The 26,197-nt window shown below is 66.0% G+C and overlaps 3 protein-coding genes across 9 annotated transcripts in view; 2 read left to right on the top strand and 1 right to left on the bottom strand.

The window, feature by feature from the left end:
• The first annotated feature begins 940 nt into the window (after window positions 1-940).
• Window positions 941-7,044, top strand: MAPK15 (mitogen-activated protein kinase 15). Of its 2 annotated transcripts, XM_047785592.1 has the most exons (13): window positions 941-1,102; window positions 2,517-2,615; window positions 2,809-2,838; window positions 2,945-3,035; window positions 3,861-3,991; window positions 4,076-4,239; window positions 4,385-4,524; window positions 5,277-5,334; window positions 5,643-5,780; window positions 5,876-5,981; window positions 6,089-6,463; window positions 6,546-6,674; window positions 6,768-7,044. In XM_047785592.1, the coding sequence occupies exons 1-13, from the start codon at window positions 1,034-1,036 to the stop codon at window positions 6,954-6,956; spliced, it is 1,719 nt and encodes a 572-aa protein (XP_047641548.1). In that variant the 5' UTR covers window positions 941-1,033; the 3' UTR covers window positions 6,957-7,044. The 2 variants fall into 2 exon arrangements, with proteins under 2 accessions (XP_047641548.1, XP_047641549.1); XM_047785593.1 differs by lacking the exon at window positions 941-1,102 and having other exon boundaries at window positions 3,935-3,991.
• A 2,631-nt stretch (window positions 7,045-9,675) lies between these two features.
• Window positions 9,676-23,836, bottom strand: FAM83H (family with sequence similarity 83 member H). 3 transcript variants are annotated; one of them, XM_047785497.1, is made up of 6 exons: window positions 19,578-19,691; window positions 18,686-18,831; window positions 15,397-15,858; window positions 14,419-14,583; window positions 14,216-14,340; window positions 9,676-13,908 (listed from the first exon to the last, which is right to left on the bottom strand). In XM_047785497.1, exons 3-6 carry the CDS (start codon window positions 15,841-15,843, stop codon window positions 11,082-11,084), a joined length of 3,564 nt encoding a protein of 1,187 aa, XP_047641453.1. In that variant the 5' UTR covers window positions 15,844-15,858; window positions 18,686-18,831; window positions 19,578-19,691; the 3' UTR covers window positions 9,676-11,081. The 3 variants fall into 3 exon arrangements, with proteins under 3 accessions (XP_047641453.1, XP_047641451.1, XP_047641452.1); XM_047785495.1 differs by lacking the exons at window positions 18,686-18,831; window positions 19,578-19,691 and adding an exon at window positions 23,625-23,836; XM_047785496.1 differs by lacking the exon at window positions 18,686-18,831 and having other exon boundaries at window positions 19,578-19,702.
• The window catches only part of IQANK1 (IQ motif and ankyrin repeat containing 1), a 46,128-nt gene continuing 39,805 nt past the window's right edge, over window positions 19,875-26,197 (top strand). For 3 of the 4 annotated variants that reach the window (XM_047785589.1, XM_047785591.1, XM_047785588.1), the window contains exons 1-2: window positions 19,875-20,062; window positions 21,648-21,804. In XM_047785589.1, the coding sequence (XP_047641545.1) occupies window positions 21,720-21,804 (85 nt within the window). In that variant the 5' untranslated portion in view covers window positions 19,875-20,062; window positions 21,648-21,719. Of the gene's footprint in view, window positions 20,063-21,647; window positions 21,805-25,251; window positions 25,582-26,197 lie in introns of those variants that run through there. The other variant, XM_047785590.1, reaches the window with a different exon arrangement.

The raw sequence follows: 26,197 nt of genomic DNA, 5'->3' as shown, positions 1-26,197 counted from the left end.
GATGTCCTATCAGCTTCTTAAACGTCTCAATTCCGAGTCTCTCTAAACCTGGTCTGTCGCCTGCCTTCCCATCTCAGCCGGCTCCTTCCAGACACCCCCTTCCCAAGAACCTGGCCGTCATCCAAGATTCCTCTTTCTCTCACACCCACAGCCTCCCTACAGCAAATCCAGGGGCGCCACTGCAGCCAGAACCCACTCCTTCGCATCTCCTCCCCTCCCCTGCTTCCACCCTGCTGCGCCGGGTCTCTCTCCGCGCAGTCACCGCTCTCCCGCATGGCCCACCGCCCCCTGCGGACTCTGGACGTCTCCAGCCACCCGGGCCTCCTTGTGGCTCCAACGCGCCAGGCACACACCCCCATGCGGGGCCCCTCGATGTGCTCCCACTTCCTTTCCTGGCCACCCCGCTCGCCAGCCCCCACCAGAGGCTCAGATCGCCGTCTACCGCTTGACTTGGGCGCGCAGCCATCCCCGCTCAGCCAGTCGCCCAAACACTCTCCTTCTCCAGCTTTACCCCCGCTGCCGCTCGCCGGGACCCCGGCCCTGGAACGCCCCGGCTCCTCGCGGGGCCTCTACCCAGTTCAGGCACTCGCACTCGCCGGGGCGGCGCGGCGCCTGCCCTCAAACTGTCTGCGAATGACTCCAACCCCCGCACGCCCTTAGCAGAGCCCGGCAGTAAGACGGCGGGAGGAGACCGCGTCCCGGGCCGCGGGCACCACACGGGCCCAAGCCCGGCATCGGCGCAGAGCTTCTGGAGGCTGCGGGAGGCCCCCTGGGCGGAGGCGGGCCGGGGAGCTGCGAGGGGCGCCGGCTGGGGCCTGGCGGGCGGGGGCGGGGGCGGGGGGGCCGGCGCCGAGGGGGCGGGGCTCCAGGGAGGGGCCCCTGGGTGGCCCCGGGGTGGGCGGGCCTCGCGCGGCAGGCCCCGCCCCGCCCGGCGCGGGCGCAAGGGAGGCGTCGCCGCCAGTTCCCAAGGAAACCGGATTCAACAGTTGGTGCACCTCCGTGTCGGGAGGCCTCCCTGCGCCCCTCCGCGGGCATGTGTGCCGCCGAGGTGGACCATCGCGTCGCCGAACGATACCTGCTCAAGCGGAGGCTCGGGAAGGGGGTGAGTCGGGGAAGCGCCCGGGCATCCCCGGGGCCGCGTCACCTGCAGGGCGTGGACAGGGCCAGTCTGAGGACAGTTGCCTTCCCCAGGGCCAGGGGCTCCTGGGCTTGAGTCCTGCCTTCTCCACGAGCTGCTGGTGCGGCCTTGGGCAAGTCCCGGAGCGCCTTGGTGCCTGTCTCCTATGTCAGGGCCCTAACCGTGTCTCCTCCCAGGGAGCTTGTTACCTGGCTTTGGGAGGCAAGTGACAGCCAGGCCTCCAGCAGTCTCGGGTGTGATTCCAGCGGCATCACCCCACCCGCTGACCTCGGCTCCCAGGCTGCCACTCCCAGGGCCCACAGGATGCTCAGGGAGGCCAGCACACCCACCCCAGCTGCCCAGCGGCAGATGCCAGGGCCTCTGCAGTAGAAGGGCCTGAGCCGGTAAATGGGTGGGCATGGAGTGGGGGCCAGAACCCTGCCCTTTGGTGGGTTCCCCCCCACCACAGCACCCACTGCACCTGGGCCAGGGACTGAATCCAAGCTGCAGCTGTTACCTACACAGCAATGGCCATGCTGGATCCTTAACTGACTGTGCCGCAGTGGGAACTCCCCCACGTGCATTTGTGATTGTGTGAGAGGATGTGGGATTGTGTGTGAGTGGATGTGTGAGCTGTGTGACTAGGTGTGTGCAAGTGTGTAATGGGGGAGGGGAGAAAGGGCTTCCAGATGGTGCAAACAGCCGTGCAGAGGCCCCGAGGCAAAGACCTGCTGGGCCTTTGGGGAAGAAAAGTTGATGTGCCGGGGTAGGAAGGGTGGTTCGATCATGTGCGGCTTTGGGGAGCTGCCAGGGCTTTGGCTCCTACTGTGAGTGACACGGGGAGGGGTAGCCGCCATTGACAGCACTTTGCAAGGCTCGGCCTGCCCACTCTGTTGAGGAGGAGCAGCAGGAGCTAAGAGGTCAGTGCGGCGACCCAGGCGAGAGGCGTGAGAGGCACAGACCAGGGCACCAGGGCGAGGGCAGCAACGATGGTACGAAGCCACTGGATTCTGATGAATTCTGTAGGTGGAGCCAACAGGATGTGCTGACAGGCTGGATGGGGTCGATGGGAGAGGGATTTGGGTGCCCAGAAGGTGAAAGGCTGTCTGGAGAAGGGTCAGGCCCCAGTTCCTGCCCAGAAACTCCCTGCCATCTGTGACCTCGCTTCCTCCTGGGGATGTCCCCAGATGCCCCTTGCTTCCTCTCCACTCCTCTGGAAGCTGCCCGCCTTCCCCAGGAGCAGGCTGGCAGCCTGCACCCGCAGGCGCCTTGCCCTCAGCACACCGCCTCCCCTCCTAGAAGCCAGAGTGGGAAGGAGGAGCCTGGTGCCTGCAGGGGGCGGCCTGGGAGCGAGGGGATGGCCCTGCGCCGGCAGGCTGACTCCCTTCGTCCTTCCCAGGCCTACGGCATTGTGTGGAAGGCACTGGATCGGAGGACCGGCGAGGTTGTGGCCATCAAAAAAATCTTTGATGCCTTCAGGAATAAGACAGATGCCCAGGTAAGTGAGAAAGGATGAAGCCGGCTGAGGGCAACCCCTGCAGCCTGGTATCTGGACGATTCAGCTTGTTTCTGACGCTTCTCAGAGCTCTGCCCTCCTCCATCCCTGGCCCCGGGGGGTGTGGGTGGCGAGCATCAGTCCCAGGGGAGCCGCCTTGCTCCGCACCCACACTCCTGTTTCTGTCTCGTTCCAGAGGACCTTTCGGGAAATCATGCTGCTTCAGGTGAGCGGCCGAGGCCATCCGCCGCCTTCCCCAGATGCAGCCTCTCCAAATAAGGGGGAGCCTGGTCCCTTGACCCCCAGAGCACAGCCCCCTGCTCTCTCCCCAGGAGTTTGGGGACCATCCCAACATCATCCGCCTCCTGGACGTGATCCAGGCAGAGAATGACCGGGACATTTACCTGGTGTTCGAGTCCATGGGTGAGTGAGGCCCCACTCAGACCCCAGCCCAGGATTCCCACGCCTGGCTCCCAAGGTGGCCAGCGGGCTCAGCCTGGGCCTTGTCTCTGTGCCTAAGGAAAAACAGCTGGAGAGTGTCAGCCTGAATGCCTTCATCTCCCTCCACAAGGCGCCTGCTTTTTTTTTTTTGCTTTTTGAGGCCACACCTGTGGCATGTGGAAATTCTCGGGCTAGGGGTGGAACCAGAGCTACAGCTGCTGGTCTAGACTGCAGCCACATAAACGCCAGACCTGAGCGGCATCTGTGAACTGCACCACAACTCACGGCAGCACTGGATCCTAGACCCACTGAGCGAGGCCAGGGATCAAACCTGAAACCTCGTGGATACTAGTCAGGTTCTTAACCTGCTGAGCCTCTCTGGGAACTCCTGCTTTTTCACTTATTTTAAAATCGTATTTAATTTTACTTTTGGCCATGCCCGTGGCATGCTATAGTTCTGGGGCCAGGAATCCAGTGGCGCCACAGCAGCAACTTGAGCCACAGCGGTGACTACACTGGATCCTTAACCCACTGAGCCACCAGGGAACTCCACAAGGCTCCTGCTTTGTCCACTGTTTGCAGCTGCATTTTCTTTTTTCTACTCATTTTATAAAACAAAGTCAACATGAAAGTATAAAAATACTGCTGCAAAGTTTTATTCCTGTACTGATAAAGGCAGCAGGCAGGCTTGAGAAGCTAGCAAGGGCGCCTAGGAAGTACACACACCCAGGACACAGCTCTGAGGCTGGCCGGTGGGCCCTGGGGTTCAACACGGGCCACACCCACCTGCTCTCCCTGGGTCCCCAGACACGGACCTGAACGCCGTGCTCCGCAAGGGCACGCTGCTGAGGGATGCCCACAAGCGCTACATCTTCTACCAGCTCCTGCGGGCCACCAAGTTCATTCACTCAGGACGAGTTATCCACCGGGACCAGAAGGTGCCCCCACCTGCACGCTGAGCCCCACCCCAGGGTCCTCGAGCCCCGGCCCTTGTCAGCCCTCGGCCACCTCTCCCCCTTCAGCCAGCCAATGTTCTTCTGGACGCCAGCTGCTCAGTGAAGCTCTGTGACTTTGGCCTCGCCCGCTCCCTCAGCGGCCTCTCCGAGGGGCCCGAGGGCCAGGCCCTGACAGAGTATGTGGCCACACGCTGGTACCGAGCTCCGGAGGTGTTGCTGTCCTCGAGCTGGTAACAGCGACCCGCCCCCATCCCACCCCCTGCCCTCCTGCACAGCCCGGTCCCAGCAAGCGTCGCAGACTCCCTCGGAAGTCCCTCCTCCCGCCCTCACCCCTGCCTCTGGGGTCCCCCATGCCGCCACCCCTTCCTGCCCCAGGTACACCCCTGGGGTGGACATGTGGAGCCTGGGATGCATCCTGGGGGAGATGCTGCGGGGGCGGCCCCTGTTCCCCGGCACATCCACGCTCCACCAGCTGGAACTGATCTTGGAGGCCGTCCCGCCACCGTCCGAGGAGGGTGAGCCTGTTCTGAGGCCTGTGGGCGCCAGGGACACTGAGGGTCAGAGCCCACGGCTGTGGAAGGACAGCGCCTGACAGGCCAGGACTGCCTGGGGAGGGTGGCCAGGGAGGAGGGGTGGGGACGAGAAGGACGAGGCACCGGGAGGGTCCCGAAGCCTCCGGAAGACTGGAGGGGGCAGGCCCTGCAGGGGGTGGGCCCAGGGAGCCCCTGCGGGGGCTTCGGGAGCAAAGGGCTGTGGCTCCAGGAGGGTCGAGCAGTGCTCGCGAAGGGTCCTTCCGGCTCAGGACAAGAGCATTCGCTCTGCTGACAGGGGACAGGGCCGGGTGGGGGGGCGGGCAGGGAGACGTGGACGTTGGCAGGGATGTCGGTAAAGAGGCAGAGGAAGGCGGCCGTGGGGGTGGGGCCACAGGGGTCTCTCCTCCTCCCTGGGGGAGAGGGTCAAAGGGCAGCCCTGGGGAGCCTGGGTCTCTCCGCAAGTCTCCGCCCGGCGGCGGCGGGGAGAAGCCAGGGGCTCCCCTGTGGAGGTGTGTGCACACGTGGGCGGCCCGAGGATTGAGCGTGGGGAGTGCAGGGACAGGTGCATGCGGGGGCGGCCCGCACCCACACACTGGGGGTTTGAGCCCTGCCAGGGAGCTAAGGCCCTGCAGAGAGAAGGTCACCTCGTGGGCAGAACAGAAGGCGTGGCTGCCCCCCCCCCCCCGGGCACCTTCCTGACCTCTGATGCTGCTGCCTTCTGACCCGACTCCCAGAACTCCTGGCTCTCGGCTCTGGCTACAGCGCCTCGGTTCTGCAGCGCCTGGCGGCCCGGTGAGTGGGGAGGCTGGGAGCAGCCTCCAGGCACTTCTGCCACCTGAGGGGCCAGTCTGTGTCAGCTGAGCTGGCCCTGCCCTCCTGATGGCGGTCCCAAACCCGGAAACTGTTGGTCAGGCTGAAAGACGAGGAGAGCCCAGCGTGGGCCCAGCTCGGCCTGCGTGGGCAGGGACCCGAGGGAGGCAGGAGACTGCCCACCTTCCCAGGGGGCCCAAGGGCGGTGCCTGGCAGGAGCCACGGGGACAGGAAAGTGGCTGGGGGTCAAAGGCTGGAAGCTGCAGAGGGATGACAGGCAGGGCCCGCAGGCCGAGGCAGACCCTGGATGCACTCCTGCCGCCGGACACCCCCCCAGAGGCCCTGGACCTCCTCAGGCGACTCCTGGTGTTTGCCCCAGACAAGCGCCTCAGCGCAGCCCAGGCCCTGGAGCACCCCTACGTGGAAAGGTGGGGGTGGCCGCGGTTGGTCGGGTTTGGGTGGGAGAAGAGGTGGGAGCGGCTGCCTCTCCAGCGCCCCCCCTCCCCCCCGGCGGCTCCCCCAGCTTCCACTGCCCGGCCCGTGAGTGGACACTAGAGGCGGATGTGCAGCTCCCGCTGCAGGAAGGGGTCCAGCTCTCCGCCGCAGAGTATCGCCGCCGCCTCTATCAGGTGCTCCGGCCCGCGACCCCCGGCGACCCCCACCCACGCGCCCTCAGGGCTTCCCGCGCCGGCGCCCCCGCCCCGCGCGCCGCTCTGAGCCGCCCTCCCCTCTGCAGGTGATCCTGGAGCGCAGGCACGAGAGCCGCCTCCCGAGAGAGCCGCCCCGGGCGCCCCCTTTCAAACCCAAGGCCGACCCCCAGCCGCCCTCGGGCTGCCCGGCGTGGCTCCCCGGCCGCCGGCCTCAGAGGGACCCGGCTCCCACCCCCGCGCACCGAGTGATGGCCGACACCGCCCGCCGCGCCGCTCCCGGGGCCCTTCAGCAGCGCGGGACTCCTAGCCCTGGGGCTTGGTCTCCCGACCCCACAGACGGCCCCGGCGGAGCCAAGAACCGTCCCAGGCGGAGCTCGGCCCCGCTGAACCCGCCTCCGCCCCCAGGAGGCCTCTGCAGAGGGGACGAGCCCCGGGGGGCGGCGGCAGGGCTCCCCTCCTGGGTAGGTGGTGGGGGTGGCAGGGGGACCCACCCGCCGACCCTCCGCGAGGGCGGCGGTGATCCTGCCACGCGCGCATTCCCAGGTGAAGCCCGGCGAGAGCGGACTGGCGCCCTCCCTGACCGCGCAGGCCGCTGCCCGGGTGGCCCTCCGGGCCCTGACCCGGAGTGACCGGACACAGGGCGGCGGGGCGGACGCGGCCGGCACGCGACAGGTGAGCCCCCGCCCCTCGGCCTTCTTCCCCGCCCCGCACGCTTCGGTCCCCTCGGGGCGCTGCCTGCAGCCTCCCCATCCTGTCTGCGTGCAGGTCCCTCCCCGGCCTCCCCGGGAGGCCCAGCCTGAGCCCCGGCCCGGCCGCAGGATGTTCAGCGCGGCCGCTTCGCAGGGGGCCCAGGGGGCCGCGCGGGCTGCACTCGGGGGCTACTCCCAGGCCTATGGGACCGTTTGCCACTCGGCGCTGGGCTGCCTGCCCCTGCTCCCCGGACCCCGCGCCTGAGCCGCCCTGCGCGTCTTCGGCCGGCCTTCCCTGGCCTCTCAGCCCTGTGCCCCTCCCCCAGACCCTAGCGCTCCCCCCCCACCTCCCCCCCCACCCTCCTCCTTCTGGCCACCCTTGAGCTCCCCCAGAGCCCTGGGCCTCTCTGGGGAAGCTGATGAGGTTGACACCCCAGGCTCAAGCACGTCCAATAAAGCCTTGTCTGTCCCCAGCCTGCCTGTCCACCTGCCACCTCTCTGTGAGGGACTTTCTCTGAGGTTGTACTGCCCTCCTCTGAGGCCCTCATGCCACGTCTAGGACAGAGCCCTGGAGCCCTGGACACATATGCTGTCACCCTGTGGCTCCTCTCTGCCCTGTGTCTGGCGCTTCCCCGTTAGGTTAAGGCTGCCCCGGGGGGTTGCTTCAGAGCCGCCTTTGCCCACAGACGCTCGGGGCCTGCGCACAGCAACTCCCAGCTGGTGTTGCTGCAGGGGGCGGCCGGCCCCAGGGTGGTCCTGCCAGGGGAGGGACTGGCGTATCTGTGGTCCAGGTGAGAGCCACCAAGTGGCCACATTTGTGGCCCTGAGCCAAAGCGGGAAAGGGGAGCAGATGTTGGTTAGTGCCCCTGACTGTGGCCACTGTCAGAGAGCCTAGCCCAAGCCCCGCCTACACGGTGCCAGGCACTGGTTTGTCTCCAGGCTTTGGTTGGGGGAGGGGAGAACCGCCAGGTGGGGCTTCCTCTGGTCATCACCAGGCAAAGGGCTCAGTGTGAGCCCACTCCAGGGGTGTGGGGGCCAGGGAGATGGGAGGAGCCCAGCAGGGCCCGGGGTGTCTTGTGGTTGTGCCACACTGCACCAAACCCCAGCCTGGGCAGGGTCAGGACACAGGGAGACCACTGTCCCACTGCCTGGCTGGAGGAGCTCACAGCCAAAGGGTTTTGGCCTGTGCGTTGTTACCAGGAGTAGGAAGCTCTGCCCTACTGTGCAAGCCGCTGGCTGCTGCAGGGAAGGGTGAGGTGCGGACAAGGAGAGTTGGGCAGAGCGTGGGCCCAGCCCTGGCAGCTACAAGGGAGATTCAGAAAGCAGAGGCGGTCCTGTGGTAGCTCCGTGGGTTAAGATCCTGACATAGTGTCTGTGAGGACCCCTGGGCTCACTGAGTGGCTCAGTGGGTTGAGGATCCAGTGTCGCCTCAAGCTGCTGTATAGGTCTCAGATGCCACTAAGATCCAGTGTTGTCATGGCTGTGGCATCAGCTGGCAGCTGCAGTTCTGATTCGACCCCTAGGCTGGGAACTTCCATATGCCACACGTATGGCTGGGGAAAAAAAAAAAAAAAAAAAGCCGAGAATGGGGGTGGGGGGAGGGCCAAGGATGGGGTCTCAGCTCTGGCCTGGAAGTGAGCCAGTCTTGTGATGGGGCTGCCAAGGGGCAGTCTGCCGAATTGAACCTTGAGCCTGAGGCATAGCCCCAAGGTGATGGACAAGGGGGCAGAGGAGGCTGTGGGGATGAATGCCACTACCCCTGCCCCTGCCCGGGAAAGCACAGGGGCCAAGGAAGCCCAGCCCTGAGTGCAGAGGTGGTGCTGCTGGGACTGGAGGCCCTGGGGGCCCAGACAGCTGGGTGAGTGTGGCTGCTCGGCCCGCAGGCCACAGGAAGCCCCAGGTGGATGCTAGGAGGTGTCTGCTGGGCTTGCTGACCAGGGGCTGCCAGGGCTGATCGGTGGGTGTGCCTACCCAGAGGGCGGGGGGGTGGTGGTAAGGAGGGGTCATAGACAGCTACGCGCGTGGCCTGTCACAGGCAGGGGCTGAGAGGGGTATGGGTTAGATGTGGGGAGAGGTGCTGGCCGTGCCGGGGAGGGGTCTCCAGCAGTCCCCGCGGCGATGGGTGGTGGGGTCCCGGGAACCTGAGGCGTTTGTACCACTGAAGGTCGCGCGCAGTACGTAACCCGGTGATTGTACAGACATCTCGGGAACACAGAATACTTTGGCAGTGTTTTATTATTAACACCAAAATGTGCAGAGTCACATTTGAGTTGTCGTATCCAACAGGACGTGGAGGGTGCAGGCGGGAGGCTCCGAGGGCTCCGGCCTCTCCACGCGCAGAGCCTCTCCTTCCTGCAAGGCTCTCGCCAGCCACAGGCCTGGCCAGGTCTGCTCAGGACAGCCGTGCGCCAGGCCAGGCAAACTAACATGATCAAAAAGCACATCGAGGCCCAGAAAGGCTCCAGCCTGTCTGGCTCCCCAGGGACATTTTCCACCCAGACTCAAGTCCCTATTGTCACCCCTGCCTGGGAGGTGGCTTTGGTAACCAGACTGTGAGCTGCCAGGGAGCAGAAGGGTCCTGCCATCTCCACCCCCCTTTTCTGGCGCTCAGTCAAGGCTGCAGCCTCACTCTGTGGTCTCGTTGCTTAAGTCCTTCCCCAGTCTGAGCAACTGGGGTTTCTTTCACCTTTTTATTTTTATTTATTTTTTTTGGATTCACGCTTGCAGCATATGGAAGTTCCCAGGCTAGGGGTCGAATCGGAACTGCAGATCCCAGCCACAGCCACAGCAACGCGGAATCTGAGCCACACCACAGCTCATGGCAACACTGGATCCTTAAGCCCCTGAGGGAGGCCAGAGACCAAACCCACGTCCTCATGGATACTAGTCGGGTTCGTTGCCACTGAGCTACGGATGGGAACTCCAACTGGGATTTCTAATGCTTAAAAAGACCCCCAAAACTATTTAAAAAGAAACAGCATAGGAGTTCCTGCTGTGGCACAGTGGGTTAAGAGTCCTACTGCAGCAGCTCAGGCTGCCGGGGAGCCATGGGTTCAATCCTTGGCCTGGCTCAGTAGCCAGTGTTGGCGCAGCTGCAGTGCAGATCTCATCTGTAGCTGGGATTCGATCCCTGGCCTGGGAACTTGGCCCGGGGGGGCGGCCGTTAAAAAAAAAAATTGCACAAACATTAATTTAACAATACTAGCACCTACAGTGGGAACTGTCTGAGCATTTGGTGCCAAAGTGTGTCATCCAGATCAAAGTTACTATCTGGAGCTAAAACAAGATACAAGAAAGCTAAGTGGGGGCACCCTGGACAGATGCTGGGATTGGTGACAAAGGGGAAAGGCTGCAGAAGAGGGTGCAGTCGGGGTTTGCTGGGCATCTGCAGGGCAAGGACCATGCCCACCTCATGGGCATCAGGGCCCCTCTGAGTAGTGGGTTGGGGCTCAGGTGCCACAGAACAAGAGCTCCGCCTCCAGCCCCCGTCAGGGGCGTGGCTGAGGATGGCACTTGTGAACATGCATCTGTCAGGGACCCTTCATGAGGCCGGGACCTCACACCATCCACCTGACTTACTACTGCAAAGCCTGGTGCGCACTCCTCGCTCGGTGCCGGCCACGCGTCTCTGTTCTCAACAAGGCAGCCCCTCAAGGACCCTCAGTGGCCATACACTCCCCCCTCCCCAACAGTGAAAGGACGGGCCACCAAGAAAGGTCCCAGGCGGCAGGGATGGAGGCCGTGAGGAGGGGCAAGGCAGGAAGCGAGTCCCTAGAGACCTGAGGTGGAGGTGGTGGTGGGGGGGAGTCCTGTGGGGTCCTGGGCTGCCAGGCAGAGCGGAGACAGCAGGGTGAGAGCAGCACAGCCAGGAGCCGTGAGCAGAGGCGAGCCCTGAGATACGAGGACCCCCAGAGAATGGGGGACTGGGGCAGAGAGATGGTGCCCAAAATATGGGGGCTGAGGCACAGAGGTGACCCCCAAAATACGGGGACTGAGGCACAGAGGTGACCCCCAAAATACGGGGACTGAGGCACAGAGGTGACCCCCAAAATACGGGGGCTGAGGCACAGAGGTGACCCCCAAAATACGGGGACTGAGGCACAGAGATGGGCACCCCAAAATACGGGGACTGAGGCACAGAGAAACAGGTCCCTGAAGTCCAAACAACGGAGACAGATGTGTAAGAAGCAAGAGGCTGAGGGTCCAGAGACGCCGGTGTGGGGGAGAGGAGCCAGACCTGGAGGACGGAGGCCCGAGGGCAGAGGCCGAGGGGCAGGGAGGACCACCAGCGGGTGAGCCTCCCGGACAGCCGGGTTCCAGGTGCTCCGGATCAGGGCCAGGTCTTCCGCCCGCCAGGGGGCCAGAACGCGGGCACCCTGCCCTGGGAGACTCATTTCTTGCTCTTGAAGGTGCCCAGGATCTTGGGCATGAACTTGCCCACCTTGCTGTCCCTGGCGTCCTCCTCCGCCGGGCTCCCCCCGGCCCCCGGGCCCCCGGGCTCCTCCTTTTTGCAGAAGACCTCGAAGCGGCTGTAGACGCGCTTCTCCTTGCGCATGCTCTCCATGCGGCGCAGCAGCCGGTCGCGCTCCTCGGCGCTGGCGGGCAGCGTGCGGCTCAGCCGGCCCTGGGTCCCCAGGCTGTCGGAGCGGAAGATGGCCGAACACTTGTCCTTGTCGGACATGTCGGGGGCCAGGCCGCCGGCGGCGGGGGGGTGAGCGAGCTCAGGGCTGCCGCGGGCCGGGGTCGGGGCCGGCGCGGGGCCGCCCCGGTGCTTCTGGCCGTGCGCGCTGATCTGCTCCAGAATGGCTTTCGTGTCATCCCGCAGGTTGCTGCTGTACAAGGCATTGGCGGTGGCCGAGGCCACACGCGCCCTCGGGCCCCGCTCATCTCCCGCGGCAGCCTCCGCGCTGTCGCCCCGGCCTAGAGAAGGGCGCCGGGGGCTCTCAGGCTGCCCGTTCTCCTGCGGGGCTGGGAAGCTGCCCTCGGCCTCGGCACGCCGCTCGCCCTTGGGGCTCAGCAGCTGCCTCAGCCGCACAGAGCCCTTGCGCAGGACTTCCATGGGGCCACCAGCCGCCTCCTCTGTGGGCCCGGTCTTTGGAGACTCCCCAGAGAAGGGAAGAGTGAGGCTGCCCCGACGCTCCGGGGCGGGAGGCACTGGGCTGCCCCTGCGCTCGGGCACGGGAGGCACCGGGCTGCCCCTGCGCTCGGGGACAGGCGGCACCGGGCTGCCCCTGCGCTCAGGGTAGGCAGAGGTGGGGCTCCCTTTCTGCTCAGTAAATCCTGTGGTGGGGCTGCCTCTGCGGGTGGGAAGCCCAGGCGTGGGACTCTCCTTCCGCTCCGGGTAGGCTGAGGTGGAGCTCCCTTTTGGCTCAGAGTGGGGGGCCTGGTGTGCCCCAGGCCCCTCCAGTGGGGGGCTGTCCCGCCCTTGCGCCGAGAGGAAGCGGGAGGGCAGCCGGTCAGTGCCGCCGCCACCCCGGCCCAGCGTGTCGAGCAGCTGAGTGGCAGTGAGAGTGGCAGCTCCAGGCTGCCGCTCAGCCTCCTGGTGCAGCCGCTGTGCAAAGGAGTCGCGCAGGTCCAGCAGGCAGCTTTCAAGGCTGCGGCGCTCGGTCCCTGGACCCCCGGGCGCCGACACCTCCTCCCGCCAAGCCTGCGACAGGACAGCCTTGCTGTGGCTGGTGACCGTGACTGCGGCCCCCGTGCCTCCGGGGTCTTGAGGCGGGCTCTTGTACTTCTCCAGGAGCTCGGCCACCTTGGTGGAGGCAGCGGAGCGCACAGCCTCGCCGCCGGATCCCAGCATCTCGCTGACCGCCTGCTCCTTGTGCAGCAGCTGCACCTTCTCAGTGGTGGCTGCAGGGGCCCCGCCCGCGCCCTCCGCCTGCGACGTGCTGAAGATGAGTGACGAGCGCAGCCTCGAGCTGCGCTGGATCAGCGGGTTCAGGCGTGAGCGGAAAGAGTCCTGCTTGGCCAGGCCTGCCTCCTCTGGGCCCTCACGCTCCAGGCCCTCGCCACCACTGCTGCTGCAGCCTGGCACCGGGCCCTTGGCTGGGAAGGACCCTGACACACGGAAGGCCGAGGGAAGCAGGTCCCCGGCGGCCGCCCGGCCTCCAGAAACCAGGACGTCGTCTTCATAGGCCTCCGCCTCCATGGGCGCAGGCAGGCCCTCCTCGCCAGCGTCCTCACCGTGGCAGCCGCTCAGGTAGGAGGCCAGGCGCCAGTGCCGCAGTCCCGCGCGCCCCTCCGGGCCGCCCCTGCGCTCCGGCTCCGCCTCGGGCGCAGTCTCTGGGCTTGGCCTCGTCACCGCCTGGCAAGGGAAGCGCTGGCCCAGGTTAGGGCGGGAGGCCCCGCCGGCTTCCAGGGCACGGGCCCCAGGCCCGAAGGCGGGGTCCGAGCCGTGGCGCACCTCCCGTGACGCACTGGACGGCACGTAGTCCAGCCGCTGGTGGCCTTCGTGGCCGAGCTCCGGGAAGCGTGGCCCGGCGCCCAGGGCAAAGTCGTCATGGTCGGCGAAGCCGGGGCGGCCGGCGCGCAGCTTCTCGAACAGGCCCTGCGGGCGCGCCGGGGCGAGCTGCGGGTCCCACTGGTAGTGCTGCTGGTAGAGCTGGTCGCGGTGGAAGTGGCTGGTCTGGAAGCGGAAGTCGTCGCCGTGGCTGAGGAACGTCTGCCTAGACACCTGCCGCGCGGAGGCGAAGTTCTCCACGGCGCCCGTGCCGTCGGCCGCCGCGTAGCTGTGCCTCTTGAAGGCGTCCATCTCCAGGTGCCGTGCCTGAAAGAAGCCCCGCGGGCCCGCCAGCTCCCCGCCTGGTCCCGCCTCGTCCAGACGCCGCGACAGCGGCCGCAGCCCCAAGTGCGGCTCCAGGGCGCCGCCGGGCATCCGCGGGGCCTCCTCTCGGCGGAAGGCTGACAGGAAGTGGCGGTCGGGGTCGAGGAAGGAGGGGAAGCCCAGGCCTTCCTCCCGAGGCGGTGGGAACAGGAGGTGGGCTCGTTTGGGGAAGGAGAAAGGGGTCGGCGCTCCGGGCATCTGGCCGCCCGTGAGGGGCCCAGCCCCCGCGTATGGAGCCAGCGCGTAGGCGTCCATGCGGGCCAGAGCCCCGGCGGAGGGTACCAGTGGCTCGGATTGTGCGAAGAGGATGCGGAATTCCTCATCGAAACTGGAGACCAGCTCGCCCTGGAACACGTGGGCCAGGCTCCGGTGGATCTTCTCGAAGGACCACATAAAGCTGGGAGTGGGGCGGGACCAGTCAGAGGGAGGGGGCGGGGCCAGCCGGGAGGGGCGGGGCCAGAGCTGGAGGGACGGAGGGGGGACGAGGGGGGACGGGGGGGGGACGGGGGGGGACGGGGAGGGGGGACGGGGGGGGGACAGGGGGGGCGGGGGCGGGCTGAGCTGTCCCCGGGGTGTAAAGTCTGCACCGACCCAGGACCGGGAGGGGCAGGGGCGGGCGGGGCTGTGCCAGGGTTCCAGGGGGAGGCCTTCTGGAGAGGGGGCCCTCGGGTGGGGAGGTGCCGGGGCTGCGGGGGTAGGCGCACCTGTAGCTCCCACTCATCACCACGGCACAGTCCACCAGGAGGAACTTCTCCTTCACGTGGCCCTTGAAGGACTTCCCAGTGCGGCAGTAGTAGGTGGGGCCCGCCACAGTGCGCACGCGCAGGAACTGGGGCGGGAGCGGCGTTAGGTCCCCGAAGGGGGGGGGGGTCTTCCCCCTCCCCCCCAACCCATCCCTTCCACTCACATCCACGTGGTGCAGGTTGACGCGGCACTTGTCGGCCATGTCCAGGAAGTGCTGCGCGTTCATCTCGTCTAGGAGGATGTAGACGGGGACTCGGCGCGCGGCGGCCTCCAGCACTTCACCAAGAAGGTCCACGTCGGTGAACATGTCCATCACCACGGCCACCACCTGTGAGGGTCGGATCAGGGACGGAGGGCAGACCCCTCCACTGCTCCCACCTTCTCCGGCCGAACCTCTACGCCCCACCCCGCCCCCGCCCCGCGGCGTCCCTGGATCGCCACCAAACACTGCAAGACGGCCACCAGCTCATCCCGAGGGGGAGCGGGGGGGCCCTGTAGTGGAATCAGAGGGGATGTAAGGCTGCGCTTCAGCTGGGGGTTGCGGTTCACCCCAGGGCAGAGCCCTGCATGGGGCAAGGAGCCCCGCGGGCGAGGCCCCCACAACGCCCAGCCTTACGGACGGCTGAGCTCCCAGGACCCCAGGGCAGGTATCGGGGCTGAGCCCGGGCTCCAGTTCTGCCCCTGGGGGGCAGTCGCCACCTTGGGGGGGCAGAGACAGAAGGCGGCGACAGAGGTCTTTACTGTCTGAACAGGCTCTTTTTGCTGTTGCTGACTGTGTGCTGGCCCTGGGGAAGTGGGGGTAAGACGCCCTCAGCCCGGTCCGGGCAGGACCAGAGAGAATTCTCAGAACATCAAATCCATTCCAGAGCCCCTGAGTTTCTGGGCATTGGCCGTGACCAGCAGCAAGCACGTGCAAGAGTCAGCAGCCTGCGGTAATCAAAGCCTCGGTGAGCCTGGCAGAAGTCTGCCAGGGAGCCCTCGCTGCAGCTTGAAAGCTGGAGCCGCCCGCCGGCCAGCCCGGCCCCACCCTACCCTCACACCTCAGCTGGGCCTGCGCATCCAGTTCCCCTTTCCCTCCCACTCTTGCTCAGGCTTAAAGGTCCAACTCAGGCGCCCTTCCCCGAGGCCTGTGACAGCACACCTGCTGGGCGGAGCGGATCATCCTTCTAGCCTCGTCCTTGATGCTGGGGCTGTCGGGTGGCGGCGGCTGCACCAGTGTGGTGACCTCGGTGCCCTGGAAGCCGAAGGTCAGGGGCCAGCCCAGGTCGAGTTCAGGCACGGCCTGGTCCGAGTTTACAGGCCAGTAGGTGCCAGAGGAGCCATCGAAGTCCACGTTGGGCGGGCTGCCTTCGGGGGGCTCCAGGGCTACATGCTGCGGGGGCCGAAGGTGGCGGCTCACGTGCTCCAGCTCCTCAGGGCACAAGAAGGCAGGGGCCCCCTCGGCCGCCAGGAAGCGGCTGTAGGCCTCTGGGCCGCCCTCGGCCAGTGCGTCCACTGCCAGGCGGTAGTACTCTTTGTAGTGAGGTGGCAGGTACCCGGGGGCCAGAGGGTTGTCCCCCTGTGAGGAGCTCTGGGAGCGACGGGCCATTTCGGGGCCAGGGACCTGGGGGAAGGGCAGGGAGACACATTACAGGGGCAGGGGCTCTGCCCCCCCCCCCCATGCGGATGCACATCCTAGAAGGGGCTGTCCGTGACCTTGGGCGGGCTGTGGACTTCAGCCCATGCCCAGAGGCCTTCCAGGGTGCCCCCAGACTCTAGGATACCCCCCAGCTAGGGGAACAGCAAAACCCCCCGATGCAGGCACCTCAGCTGTCCCATAGCTCTGGCCGGGCTGGCCGGGCCCCTGCTCTCGCCAGGACCAGGGAGTGCCTTGTGCCCTGGCTTCTGGCAGGGGCTTTGGCCCCACACAAACACCCACCCAGGGTTATTTATGGCCTCTTTGGCCTCAGGCACTTCTGCTTTGTGGGCCCCTGCCTCCATTAAAAAAAAAAAAAAAAAGTAATGACAATTTACAACAGTTGGTATCAAGAAAAAATAATCCAGGCTGGATTCTTTATTATCACATTTGCTTGTTTCTTCTGCTCTTATGACACGAGCGTATTTTCATGGCCCCTGTGCTGTGCTTTCTGGACAAGTTGGGCCACTGTCTGTGTCTCTGACCTCAGGGCTGGGGGACCCTGGGCTGCTCCCTGTGCCTCTCTGTCCTGTTTCTTCCACTGTAAAATGCAGCCGTCTCAGCCACAAAAAGAATGGAATTTTGCCACATCTGCGGCAACATGGATGGACTGTGAAACAGGTCAGAGAAAGACAAATACTGTATGTGATATATCACTTACATGAGGAATCTAAAAACTACAGGAGTGCCTACTGTGGAGCAGCGGAAACCAACCCGCTGTATCCATGAGGATGTGGGTTTAACCCCAGGCCTCGTTCAGTGGGTTCAAGATCCAGCGTTGCCGTGAGCTGTGGTGTAGGTCACAGATGTGGCTTGGATCCCTCGTGGCTGGCACTGTGGTGTAGGCCGGCAGCTGTAGCTCCAATTTGACTGCTAGCCTGGGAACCTCCATATGTTGTGGGTGCGGCCCTAAAAAGCAAACAAAACAAAACTAAGCAAAAAACCTAGTGAATATAACAAGAAAGATGCAAACTCCCAGATAAGAGAGAAAAAACGAGTGCTCATCAGCGTGCGGGTGACAGGGGGCGTAGAGGTTTAGTGGAATGAGGTGCAAACCACTGGGGCGGGAGTGGCTGAAGGACGTGCTGCAGAACGCAGGGAATAGAGCCAGTATTTTGTAATAACTGTAAATGGAGTGTAACTTGTATTTTTTTTGGCCGTGCCTGTGGCATGTGGAAGTTTCCGGGCCAGGGATCAAATCCATGCCACAGCAGCGACCCACGTTGCTGCAGTGAAAACCACCAGATCCTTAACCTGCTGTGCCACAGGGAACTCCAGGGTATAACCTTTAAAAATTGGGTACAATTTTTTTTAAAAATGCAGCTATCAAGGTTGACCTGGTAGCACCCCTGGCACAAGGTGAGCTCAGTACAGAGCTTGTCACTACCCTTGCCCTGGGACGCAGCGTGAAGACATCCAGAGTCTGGCCACACCTGCAGACCCGTCCTAAGGGAGCCCCACAGCCTACTCACTGACCTCTAGGTCCTCCAAACCTGGAGCCCTGCCCTATCCCCAGGATCCCCCTTTCCCTTGGCCCACCCCTCCACCTCTCTGGCCACCAGCCCATCTTAGACACCTCCCTGGGCCACACCCTGGCAGGAGCTTAGAGGCCTGTCCCTGCCAAGGCCAGGCCTGTGTGGCAGTGGCGACCTTTCCATGTTTCTGGTGCCACCTGGCTCTCTGCTGCACCCCAGAAGTCAATCTTTTGCTGTGGCCCCTGAGCTCCAAATGTGTCTCCTCACCTCCCTGCTCACCCCAAAGTCACACTGGCTCCTCCCCAGCCCACCTGCCTCCAAAGGGCTTGGGAGGAGACCTGGCAGAAGGCGGCCTCATGGGGGGGTTTGTTTGGCTCCCGGGGCGTCTCCGCAGGACCCCTGATCTGCATTCGCCCCTTCTTTCCTGGAGAGAGAGCCCCACCCCCCGCAGCTGCCGCCAGATGGGCCCAAGGGCCGGCTGCTGCCTGAGGATGCTGGGGGTTGGGGAGCACGTTCCAGTCCGCCTTCCCAGGGGCGGGGGGTGACAGGCTAACGGAATGTGGCACGGAGATGGGGGGGGCGAGGGATATCCCCGCGTGCCAGTCACACCTGGCGGAGATGCTGCCTGGCCTGACTGTCTGAGGAAAAGCGGCTCCGCCATTCCCTAGAGGGCACCATCCTCACCGCCTGGTTGCACCCGGGGCGGCCACACTGTCTTGCACCAGGAGGCCGGTGGCACGGGGGTGTGAGGTGCGGGCCTGTGTATACCAGGGTCTCACCCTGAGTCTGACCACACTGCTGTGAGCGGGGTCTCACCCTGTGTCTGACTACAGTTGGGGGGGTCTCACCCTGTGGCTGCCCAGTGTTGTAACGCAGTCTGCCTGGTACGGGCGCCACTTCCCAAGTGGGCTTCCATGCCCTCCTACTTCACCAGGGGGGAGAAGCAACACCAACTGTGCAGGCTGCGTGTGGTGGGGGGTAGGGAGCCGGGGGCGGGGGGGAGAGGCAAGGACCCTTCTCCTCAGACAGGCCAGGAAGGTGGCCCTGCCCTGCCTCACACAGCAAGACCGGAGAGCCCAGCCATCTTATTCCTTTGCGGGTTTCCTTTCATGGGTCTGCACAGCCCCGAACCATGGGCTGGCAGTGGCCACTCCCCCAGCGGCGGAGAACCCCACCAGCCGGCCTCTCCCGCACGTTTGCTTCCAAACGCCTGCCTCGAGGGAGGGGCGCTTATCCCACCCAGACCAATGACTCAGCAGGAATCCCGCTCTTTGACTGACCTCTGACCGAGCCTCCAGGGCTCTCAGGACACTAGTGGGCTGCCTAACCAGGGGCCTTCATCTGCTAGTCTTTCCCAGCGCAGGCGGGGACTTTCTAAGTGACAGGGAGGAGGACGCTCTGGGGTCAGGGCGTGCGGCGGTGAACCCTGCACCAAGCACACAGAGGCGATCGTTAGGCAGCCTGGAGGATCAGAGGGTGTGGATTCCGGAAGAGGGTTCGAGGGCTGGAGGCAGTGGGCTGGAGCCCATTGGTGCACACAGCGGGGCCAAAGGGGCTTACTGCACCCCAGAGTTAGGCTGCCCAGGCCAGGCGTCCTGTCCACCCACTCCAGCCCAGGGATCTGGGCTCCAGGGAAGCAGCACGTTCTGCTCTCCCCCCACGCCACAAGAGAAGCCCGATCGAGCCCTGGCCACCTGGGCCACCTGAGTCCCTGGACGCCTAGAAGGGGAGCCCCAGGGAAGGGCCCAGGCCAGGCGCGGCACCCTCCCCAGGCTCCAGCGAAGCCGCCAGGGCGGGAGCGAATCGGGGCGGCCTAGACTGGCTCGACCCAGGCCCCGAACCCCTTCCCACTCGGCTTTCCTGGGCCGGCGTCGAGCGAGGGCGCCGCGTCCACACCCGCACGCGCGGCCGCGGCGCCCCCTCTCCCCCAGCTCCGGCCGACTCGGCCCGACCGCCGTGCACGCGGGCGCGCTCGCACTCCCCCTGCCCTGATCCAGGCCGCGCGGCCCCGGCCCAGGTGCGGGCGGGCGATCGCGCCGCCCAGGTGCGGCCGCGCGGGGGCGGGGGGTCGCCGGTGGGGCCGACCCCGCCCCACCCCGCCGGCCCGCCCGTCCGCGGCTTCCCCCTCCCCGCGCGCCCCGCCCGGCTCGAGCCTGGGGAGGGGGGCCCTACCTGGCCAGGTGCGCGGGGTCTCGGGACAAGGGCAGCAGGAGCCGACCGCCGCCCAGCGGCCTCGCGGTCCGGTCGGTCCGGCAGCCACTCCCTGCCGCGGCCCGCCCGCCGCGCGGCCTGATTCACGCGCCCGCCCCCGCCCCGCCCGCCGCCTGCCTGCCCGGGCAGCACCTGGGGGCGGGGCGGCCCCACCCGCGGCGCGCCCGCATTCCTCCGCCGGCCGCCCGCCGCCGCCGCCCCGCTGGCCCGCGACCCCCGCCTGCGCCCCGGCCCCGCGCCCTCCGGAGACCGCGAGGGCGCCGGCTTCCAGGGCCCCGCGCCCCCGGGCGCCCATCGGTTCCCCCCGGGCGCAAGGTCCCTACGCCTGACCCCTGACCCTCGCCCCGGAAGTCGAGGTGATTCGGAAGTTCCGGCGCGGTCTCTAGGAAACGGGCCAGCCTGACGCCAGGGGCGGCGCTTCTGGTTCGCGGAGGGGGGCGGACCAGGTGAGGCAGGTGAGGCAGGTGCGCCCGTGGGGGCGGTGCTGAGCTCGGGGCGGGGCAGATCCTGGGCTCCCGGTGAGTACAGGGGACCCCCTGCCCCCACAGCCGGACACCTCCCACCCGACGCCTGCACATAGGACCCCCCACCCCCTCAGATGACCGCAAGGACCTGGGACCCCACAGGCGCACAGGGATCCTGCGCCCGTAGACCCCACCACACGCTGATTCCCCCCTCGACGCACACACAGGTGGGGGAACCACGCCCACGGGGGACTTCCCCACACCAACCCCTCCCAGATCGATCCCAATCCTGAGACAGTGCCCCCCCCAACACACTCACACATGATTGGACCCCGCCAACTCAGCCAGGTACACAGGCAGGGGACTCTGCCTGCACAGGGGACTCTGAACACGGGACCTCACAGGCACGTGGGGACCCACAGTAGAAGGGGCGCACACACACGGCCCGCACATACAAAACCCCGCATGTACATAAGACCCCACATCCGTACAACCCTACAGGCCACCAAGTGCCATTCTCAGACACACACCAGTGTCCACTTGCACGGGACACTGCGTGCCCAGGGACAGCCCTCATGTGCTGCCCCCCTTACAAACAGGGACTCCCCCCCAGAACCCTGCACACGTGTAGGACCCTTCGTGAGCACGGAGAGCCCCTAGCGAGCCGGGGACTCTGAAGGCACTGACCCCTGAACACACAAGGGCCCCCTCACGCACTCTGAGCCCCAAATGCTCCCTCCACACACCCGTGCACACGCAAGGAGCCTCTCAGCTGCCCCTCAGTGCGCTGGCCCCCCAGGCCCCCCCCACCTCAGATCCCTGCTCAGAACCCCAGCTTCCCGTCAGACCCTCCCCGAGGGGCCCTCACTTGACTCGGCCTCTGCCCTGTGCTCAACCATCTGTCCCAGCCAGAGCCCCACCTTGTCACTCCCACCCCAAGCGCTGTCCCTCCCCTGCCACAGTGCTGAGCCTCTGCCAGTCCCTAGTCACCTTCCTCCAGTTGTCTCAGTTTTCAAGGTCATTCCCAGTTTCATTAGATCTTTCCCCAAACACTAAGCGACACTCATGCCTAGGAGGCAGCACTGCAGTGGGTGCCCTGCCTGTGCAGTGGGAGAGGGAGGCCTCCAGGGACATGAACGTTGGGGTCAGCTGAGTGGACTGGGGAGAGGGGTGTTGATTCCAGGTCCTGACAACCCTGGCCAAGGCCAAGACAGAGGGCTGGGCCATGAGAGGTCCGTGCCTCTGGTGGCCGTGCCCCGCCTGCCACAGGGGCTGGGGGCGGTGGGGAGGCACGGAGGCTTGTGTCTAGGATGAAGCTGGTCCAGCTGGCAGCCCGGTGGTTTGGAGCAGGGAGATGGGTGCCCACCATTGATCTGGGGATGAGGATGGATGGGCCAGGGCGGAGGGGACATGCTGTGGCCCAGTGTTCTTGCCAAGCATTCCCAGTCCAGCTGCTGAGCTCGCACACCAGGGCCGGGCAGGTGGGCCAGGAAGCCGCGGGAAGCTGCCTTGGGGGGCCTGAGCCTTTGTGCCCCAGCTCAGCCCCTGCTGACTGTCTGTCCAACAGGTCCAGGCCAGCGTGTGCTGCTGCTCCCCACCGCCTCCGCCACGCTGACTCTTCCTCCTCCCTCCCTGGAGAATGAGCAGTAAGAAGGGGGGGTCCAGAGGCGCGTCGGGGAAGTGGCAGGCGTTCTTCCCCAGAGCCAAGCCAGGAGCTGCTGCTGGTAAGTGTGAGCCTCAACTCGGACTCTGACTTTGGTTTTTTCCCTTGCCTTTTAGGGCGTCACCCACGGCATATGGAGGTTCCCAGGCTGGGGGTCGAATTGGAGCTGTAGACACTGGTGTACCCCACAGCCACAGCTATGCAGGAGCCGACCTGCGTCTTCGACCTACAGCACAGCTCACAGCAACACTGGATCCTTAACCCACTGAGCGAGGCCAGGGATCGAACCTGCGTCCTTATGGATGCTATTTGGTTTCGTTAACCGCTGAGCCACGGCAGGAGGTCCTGGACTCCGGCTTTGTTGTTTTCGTTTGTTCATTTTTTGTCTTTTGAGAGCTGCACCCGTGGCACATGGAGGTTCCCGGGCTAGGGGTCTAATAGGAGCTACAGCTGCCGGTCTGCACCACAGCAGCTTGGGATCTGAGCTGCATATGTGACCTATACCACAGCTCATGGCCACGCCGTATCTTTAACCCACTGAGCGAGGCTAGGGATCGAGCCCGCAACCTCATGGTTCCTAGTCAGGTTCGTTAACCACTGAGCCACGGCAGGAACTCCCGGACTCTGACTTTGGACACGTGGTCCGCAGCTGCCTAGGGACACTCCCTCTGGGAAGCCCTTCCCTCTGAGCGTGGCCTTCGGGGGGTCTCAGAGTCGGGTTCGGGTGTGGTGGGCTGAGGATTCAGAGATCAGATGTCCATTCCCGACTCTGACCTTGAGTCTGGTACCCCCGGGGCTGGGGCTGTGGTCCTGGGGACAGTGTTCCAAGGAGCACAGCTTTAGAACACACAGAGATGGGAATCGCGCCGTCTGAATGTGGGTTCTGAAACAGGGCAGGGCTTGAATCCATGTTGGGAAAACTCTGACTAAGTATGTGGTCCACCCTGACACTCTGCTCCACCTGAGTGTCTCATGCTTTTGCTGGTCTGCTGCTGCTCCTTCAGGCTTCCCTCTCTTTAGCCACTTCCAGCTTGCCCTTGGCTTAATCCCGCTATGGGGTGGGAAGGGCATCCCCTCCCTTGCCCACCCCTACCCACTGTCACGGCTCTCATCTGCGTCCGGGCTGCGGCCCCGGTCCTTCCAGCACCCAGGCTGGTCTGGGGTCCGTGCTTGCTACGAGCAGCCTGCTGCTCTGCAGCAGCCCCTCTGCTGGGAGTGGGCCTGGACGCCAGCGGCTCCGGGATTGCAGGACCTGGCGGGGTGGCAGTGATACTTTTCCACGCCAAGCCAGGCTAGACCCTAGCTCCCCAAAATAGCCCCAGCCGCGTCGGAGGCAGCAGCTTTCCTGGAATGAGGATGATGGGCCCAGGTGCCGCCTCTGGCTTCCGCCATCTCCAGCCCTGGGAGCAGGCTCTGCCATAAACAGGAGGCAGGGCAGGTGGACCAGGAAGCCCGCCAGGAAGCTGGGGCGGGGCGGGGGGGGGGGGCAAGCGGCTGTTCCTTAGTTCTGCTACCTGCTGACTGCCTAGGCCCTGGACCCAGCCTTCGCCCGTACATCCCAAACACCGCCCCAGACAGCTCTGTGGTGCTGGCCCGGCCCACCTTGCCAGGGCGCCTGGTTCCTCTGCAGACACATCTCTGCCTCCATTGCCCTGAACAAGTGCCCTTCCTGGCCGCCGCCCCCCGTCAGGCAACAGGCCAGCCCAAGAGCTTCCTGTAGAGTGGTCTTTGCAGTGTCCTGTCCACCTCACTCGGCAGACGTGAGAATGAGCCCACAGATGTGCGGCGGCGCATGTCCACTGCCCTCTGGTGCCCTGCAGGGCCCGTAGGTTGCTCCCGTGGTCACCACTCCCCCACCTGCACACTCCCTCCAGGCCTTACCTGGTCTTGGGTCTGCAGCGCTTCAAGGCTCTGGCTCCGCAGGTGCTCCAGGGCTGTGGCCAGCTCCAGCCCCTCCACACGCACCCAGGCCTGCTCCTCCTGTAGCTGCTGCAGCCACAGCTGCTCCTCCTGCCACAGCTGCATCTGCAGCTGGACCTGCTGCCGCTGGTCCTCCAACAGCAGCTGCTCCTGGGCCAGGCACAGCTGGACCTCATGGAGCCTCAGCAGCTCGGGGCCCAGGCCCAGCATCAGAGCCCCTGCCCCGTAGCCCTCCATTTCCATGGCGGGGACTAGCTCCCGCTCGGACCCCAGAGCAGCGGCCTGCTCTGGCCTCTCGGCTACCTGTGGCTGCTCTGGTCTGGCCACCCTGGGGTGTCCCTGGGGAGCTGGCTCGCTGCTGGTCACGTGCCCTGTAGGGGCCACCCCCGCCTCGTCCCCAGGGCCCCTTGGGGCGGGGGGTGGGGGCTCGGCCCCAGGGCCCTTCTGCCCGGTGGCCCGCTGTGCCCGGCCCGCCCTCCTGGCCCGGGGTTTGCGAGCTCGATTTCGCTTCCCAGACATGGCCCCGCTCTGGCGCCTCTTTTACCAGGAATCTGCTCCCTGGGGCCCTGGCTCATCGGCTGGCCGGCCTCGATCAGGTGGGCTCAGAGGGCACCCTGGGAGACCACGGTGGGCCCTCTGCTCCAGCGGCCCCTCGTGCCTGACCTGCCCCTTGGCTGGTGCCCGTGGCGCCGAGGCTCTGGCCGGGCTCTGTCTGTGGGCCTCACGGGCCCCACTCGGCGGGCTGGGCCACGCTGGGGAGTTTATAGGGACTCAGCGGCGCGGCGGCTCCCCCGGGCGCGAAGGCTGACTAACGCGCTGACACGGCGCAGGGCGGCCCGGGCACAGGCCTCTTTGGCCAGACTGGGAGGGAGACAGAGAAGCTGGAGGAGGCGACTCTCGGCAGCCAGACCGCCGGCTGAGTGTAGGGACGCGCCTGGTCCTGCCCTGGGCGGGCCCCGGGTGCCCCCCGCCCCCGTCCCACCCGGTCCACCCCTGGTCCCACGAGACCGAGACTCCAGCCACAGGGCCTAGGGCTGCGTCCCCAGCCTCAGCGACCAGACGCTCACTGGCCACGGGCAGTCCTAGGCCTAGCCCAGCCTCCAGGAGCCCCCGCCCCCGGCCAGCACTCAGAGCGGGCCCGGGGCCAGGTCCCCTGGACCCCTGTGGGGACGACGGTCCACCGGCCCCTCTCAGTGGGCGCCTGCATGGGGCCAGGCTGCGCGGGAGCTGGAAGAATCGGACCCCGAAAGGCCCAGAGGGTGTTCCGTGGACCGAACTGGGCAGTAAGGAAGAGCCCAGCCGGCCCTGAGGGCTCTGAGGCCGCCTGGTTGGGGGGCCTCAGGAGCTCCAACCTGGTCGGCCTTCGGATCCCTGGGAACGCGACTGCGGGAGGGGTGCAGGGCCAGCCAGGGTGCCGGCGTCCCCCGGCTCCTCCCCAGCATTTCCCCAGCCTGGGGCCGCTGACTCACACCCACGCCCAGGGCCCCATCCCAGCCGGCTCTGTCACACTGGCCCGACTGGTTTGCCTGGCCCAGCCCTGCCGGGCCCAGAGGCCTCTGGGAAGCGGCCAGGCAGCCACCGGCTGGGGGCAGCATTGTGGGGCAGACAGGGCGGCAGAGGGGCCTCCTATCGGAGGCCTCGCCACCCCGGCCCTCCCCACGCAGGTGCAGGGCGGTCCTGTCTGCTGGCGCTCAGGGGCGCCCCCCACCCCCGGCAGCACCCCGGGGAGGCCACGGCCAGCTGCTCGTTCATTGAAGCTGCCCGGGGCCACTCCTGAGGTGGCCCAGAAACCTCCCCAGCGCCCTACACTGACCACCCCCTTCTCCAGGGCAGCCAGGAGAGGGGCACCAGCTGTAGAGGGAGGCCGGACGGCGGGCGAAGGGGCTCATGCTCCCTGAGGACCCAGGGGCCCCAGCAGGTGAGAGCCTGCGTGCCCCAGGCTGCTCTGGGCCCTGCCGGGATGGGTGGGGGGATGGGCAGCCCTGGGCTGGACACACCTGCGGTGCCTGTGTGCCCATGGTGGGCCCTCCGGAAGCCTCTCCCCATTGCCTCCAGCTCCAAGTGGTGGCTGGGGTGCCACCCCCACTGGGGCCACTGCGGTGGTCCCTCTGCATGCTGTGGCCAGGTCCCCCTGGGTGCAAAGGCTTCCCGGGCTGCAGGGTGTCTGCCCGTGCGGGGGCTGTGTCTTCCCAGCTCGCAGCCTCCGTGCTGTCCGGCAGGGCCTCGGGGCTGCGTCTTTATCCAGATTTTCTGCCTGGGGCCCGACTCCTATTCAGGTCCATCCCAGCCCTCCACTGGGTGTCCTCAAAGTCCACGGCGCATCCAGACTGCAGACCCGTGTCCCCCTGACTTCGCGTGCCTGGTCTTCCTCCACTGCTCCCCCACTGTGTCCGAACCCCCCCCCCCCCCGCCACCGCAGCATGCTGCTCGGTGAGCTCCCGGCTTCTTTCAGCCCCTCCAGGTCTCCCCACCCCAGACTCCAGCGCTAAGCTGGCGTCTCCCTTCTGTCAGGTCGCCACGGGCAGCCTGTCTCG

This window comes from Phacochoerus africanus, chromosome 6 (genome assembly GCF_016906955.1).
Source record: "Phacochoerus africanus isolate WHEZ1 chromosome 6, ROS_Pafr_v1, whole genome shotgun sequence".
In the NCBI taxonomy this organism is placed as follows: domain Eukaryota; kingdom Metazoa; phylum Chordata; class Mammalia; order Artiodactyla; family Suidae; genus Phacochoerus; species Phacochoerus africanus.
The sequence above is the reverse complement of the archived record's forward strand: the minus strand, read 5'-3'. Positions and strand labels throughout refer to the sequence as shown.

What these genes read in the sequence shown, in the direction of transcription:
- MAPK15 (XM_047785592.1), top strand. Translation starts at nt 1,034, where the DNA reads ATGTGTGCCGCCGAGGTGGACCATCGCGTCGCCGAACGATACCTGCTC. An exon ending in CCTGGTGTTCGAGTCCATGG is followed by an intron (nt 3,036 to 3,860) that starts GTGAGTGAGGCC and finishes CTGGGTCCCCAG; the next exon opens with ACACGGACCTGAACGCCGTG. An exon ending in GAGCACCCCTACGTGGAAAG is followed by an intron (nt 5,781 to 5,875) that starts GTGGGGGTGGCC and finishes CGGCTCCCCCAG; the next exon opens with CTTCCACTGCCCGGCCCGTG.
- FAM83H (XM_047785495.1), bottom strand. Translation starts at nt 23,768, where the DNA reads ATGCAGCTGTGGCAGGAGGAGCAGCTGTGGCTGCAGCAGCTACAGGAG. An exon ending in TCAACCTGCACCACGTGGAT is followed by an intron (nt 14,341 to 14,418) that starts GTGAGTGGAAGG and finishes CTCCCGCCCCAG; the next exon opens with TTCCTGCGCGTGCGCACTGT. An exon ending in GTGATGAGTGGGAGCTACAG is followed by an intron (nt 13,909 to 14,215) that starts GTGCGCCTACCC and finishes CCCCACTCCCAG; the next exon opens with CTTTATGTGGTCCTTCGAGA.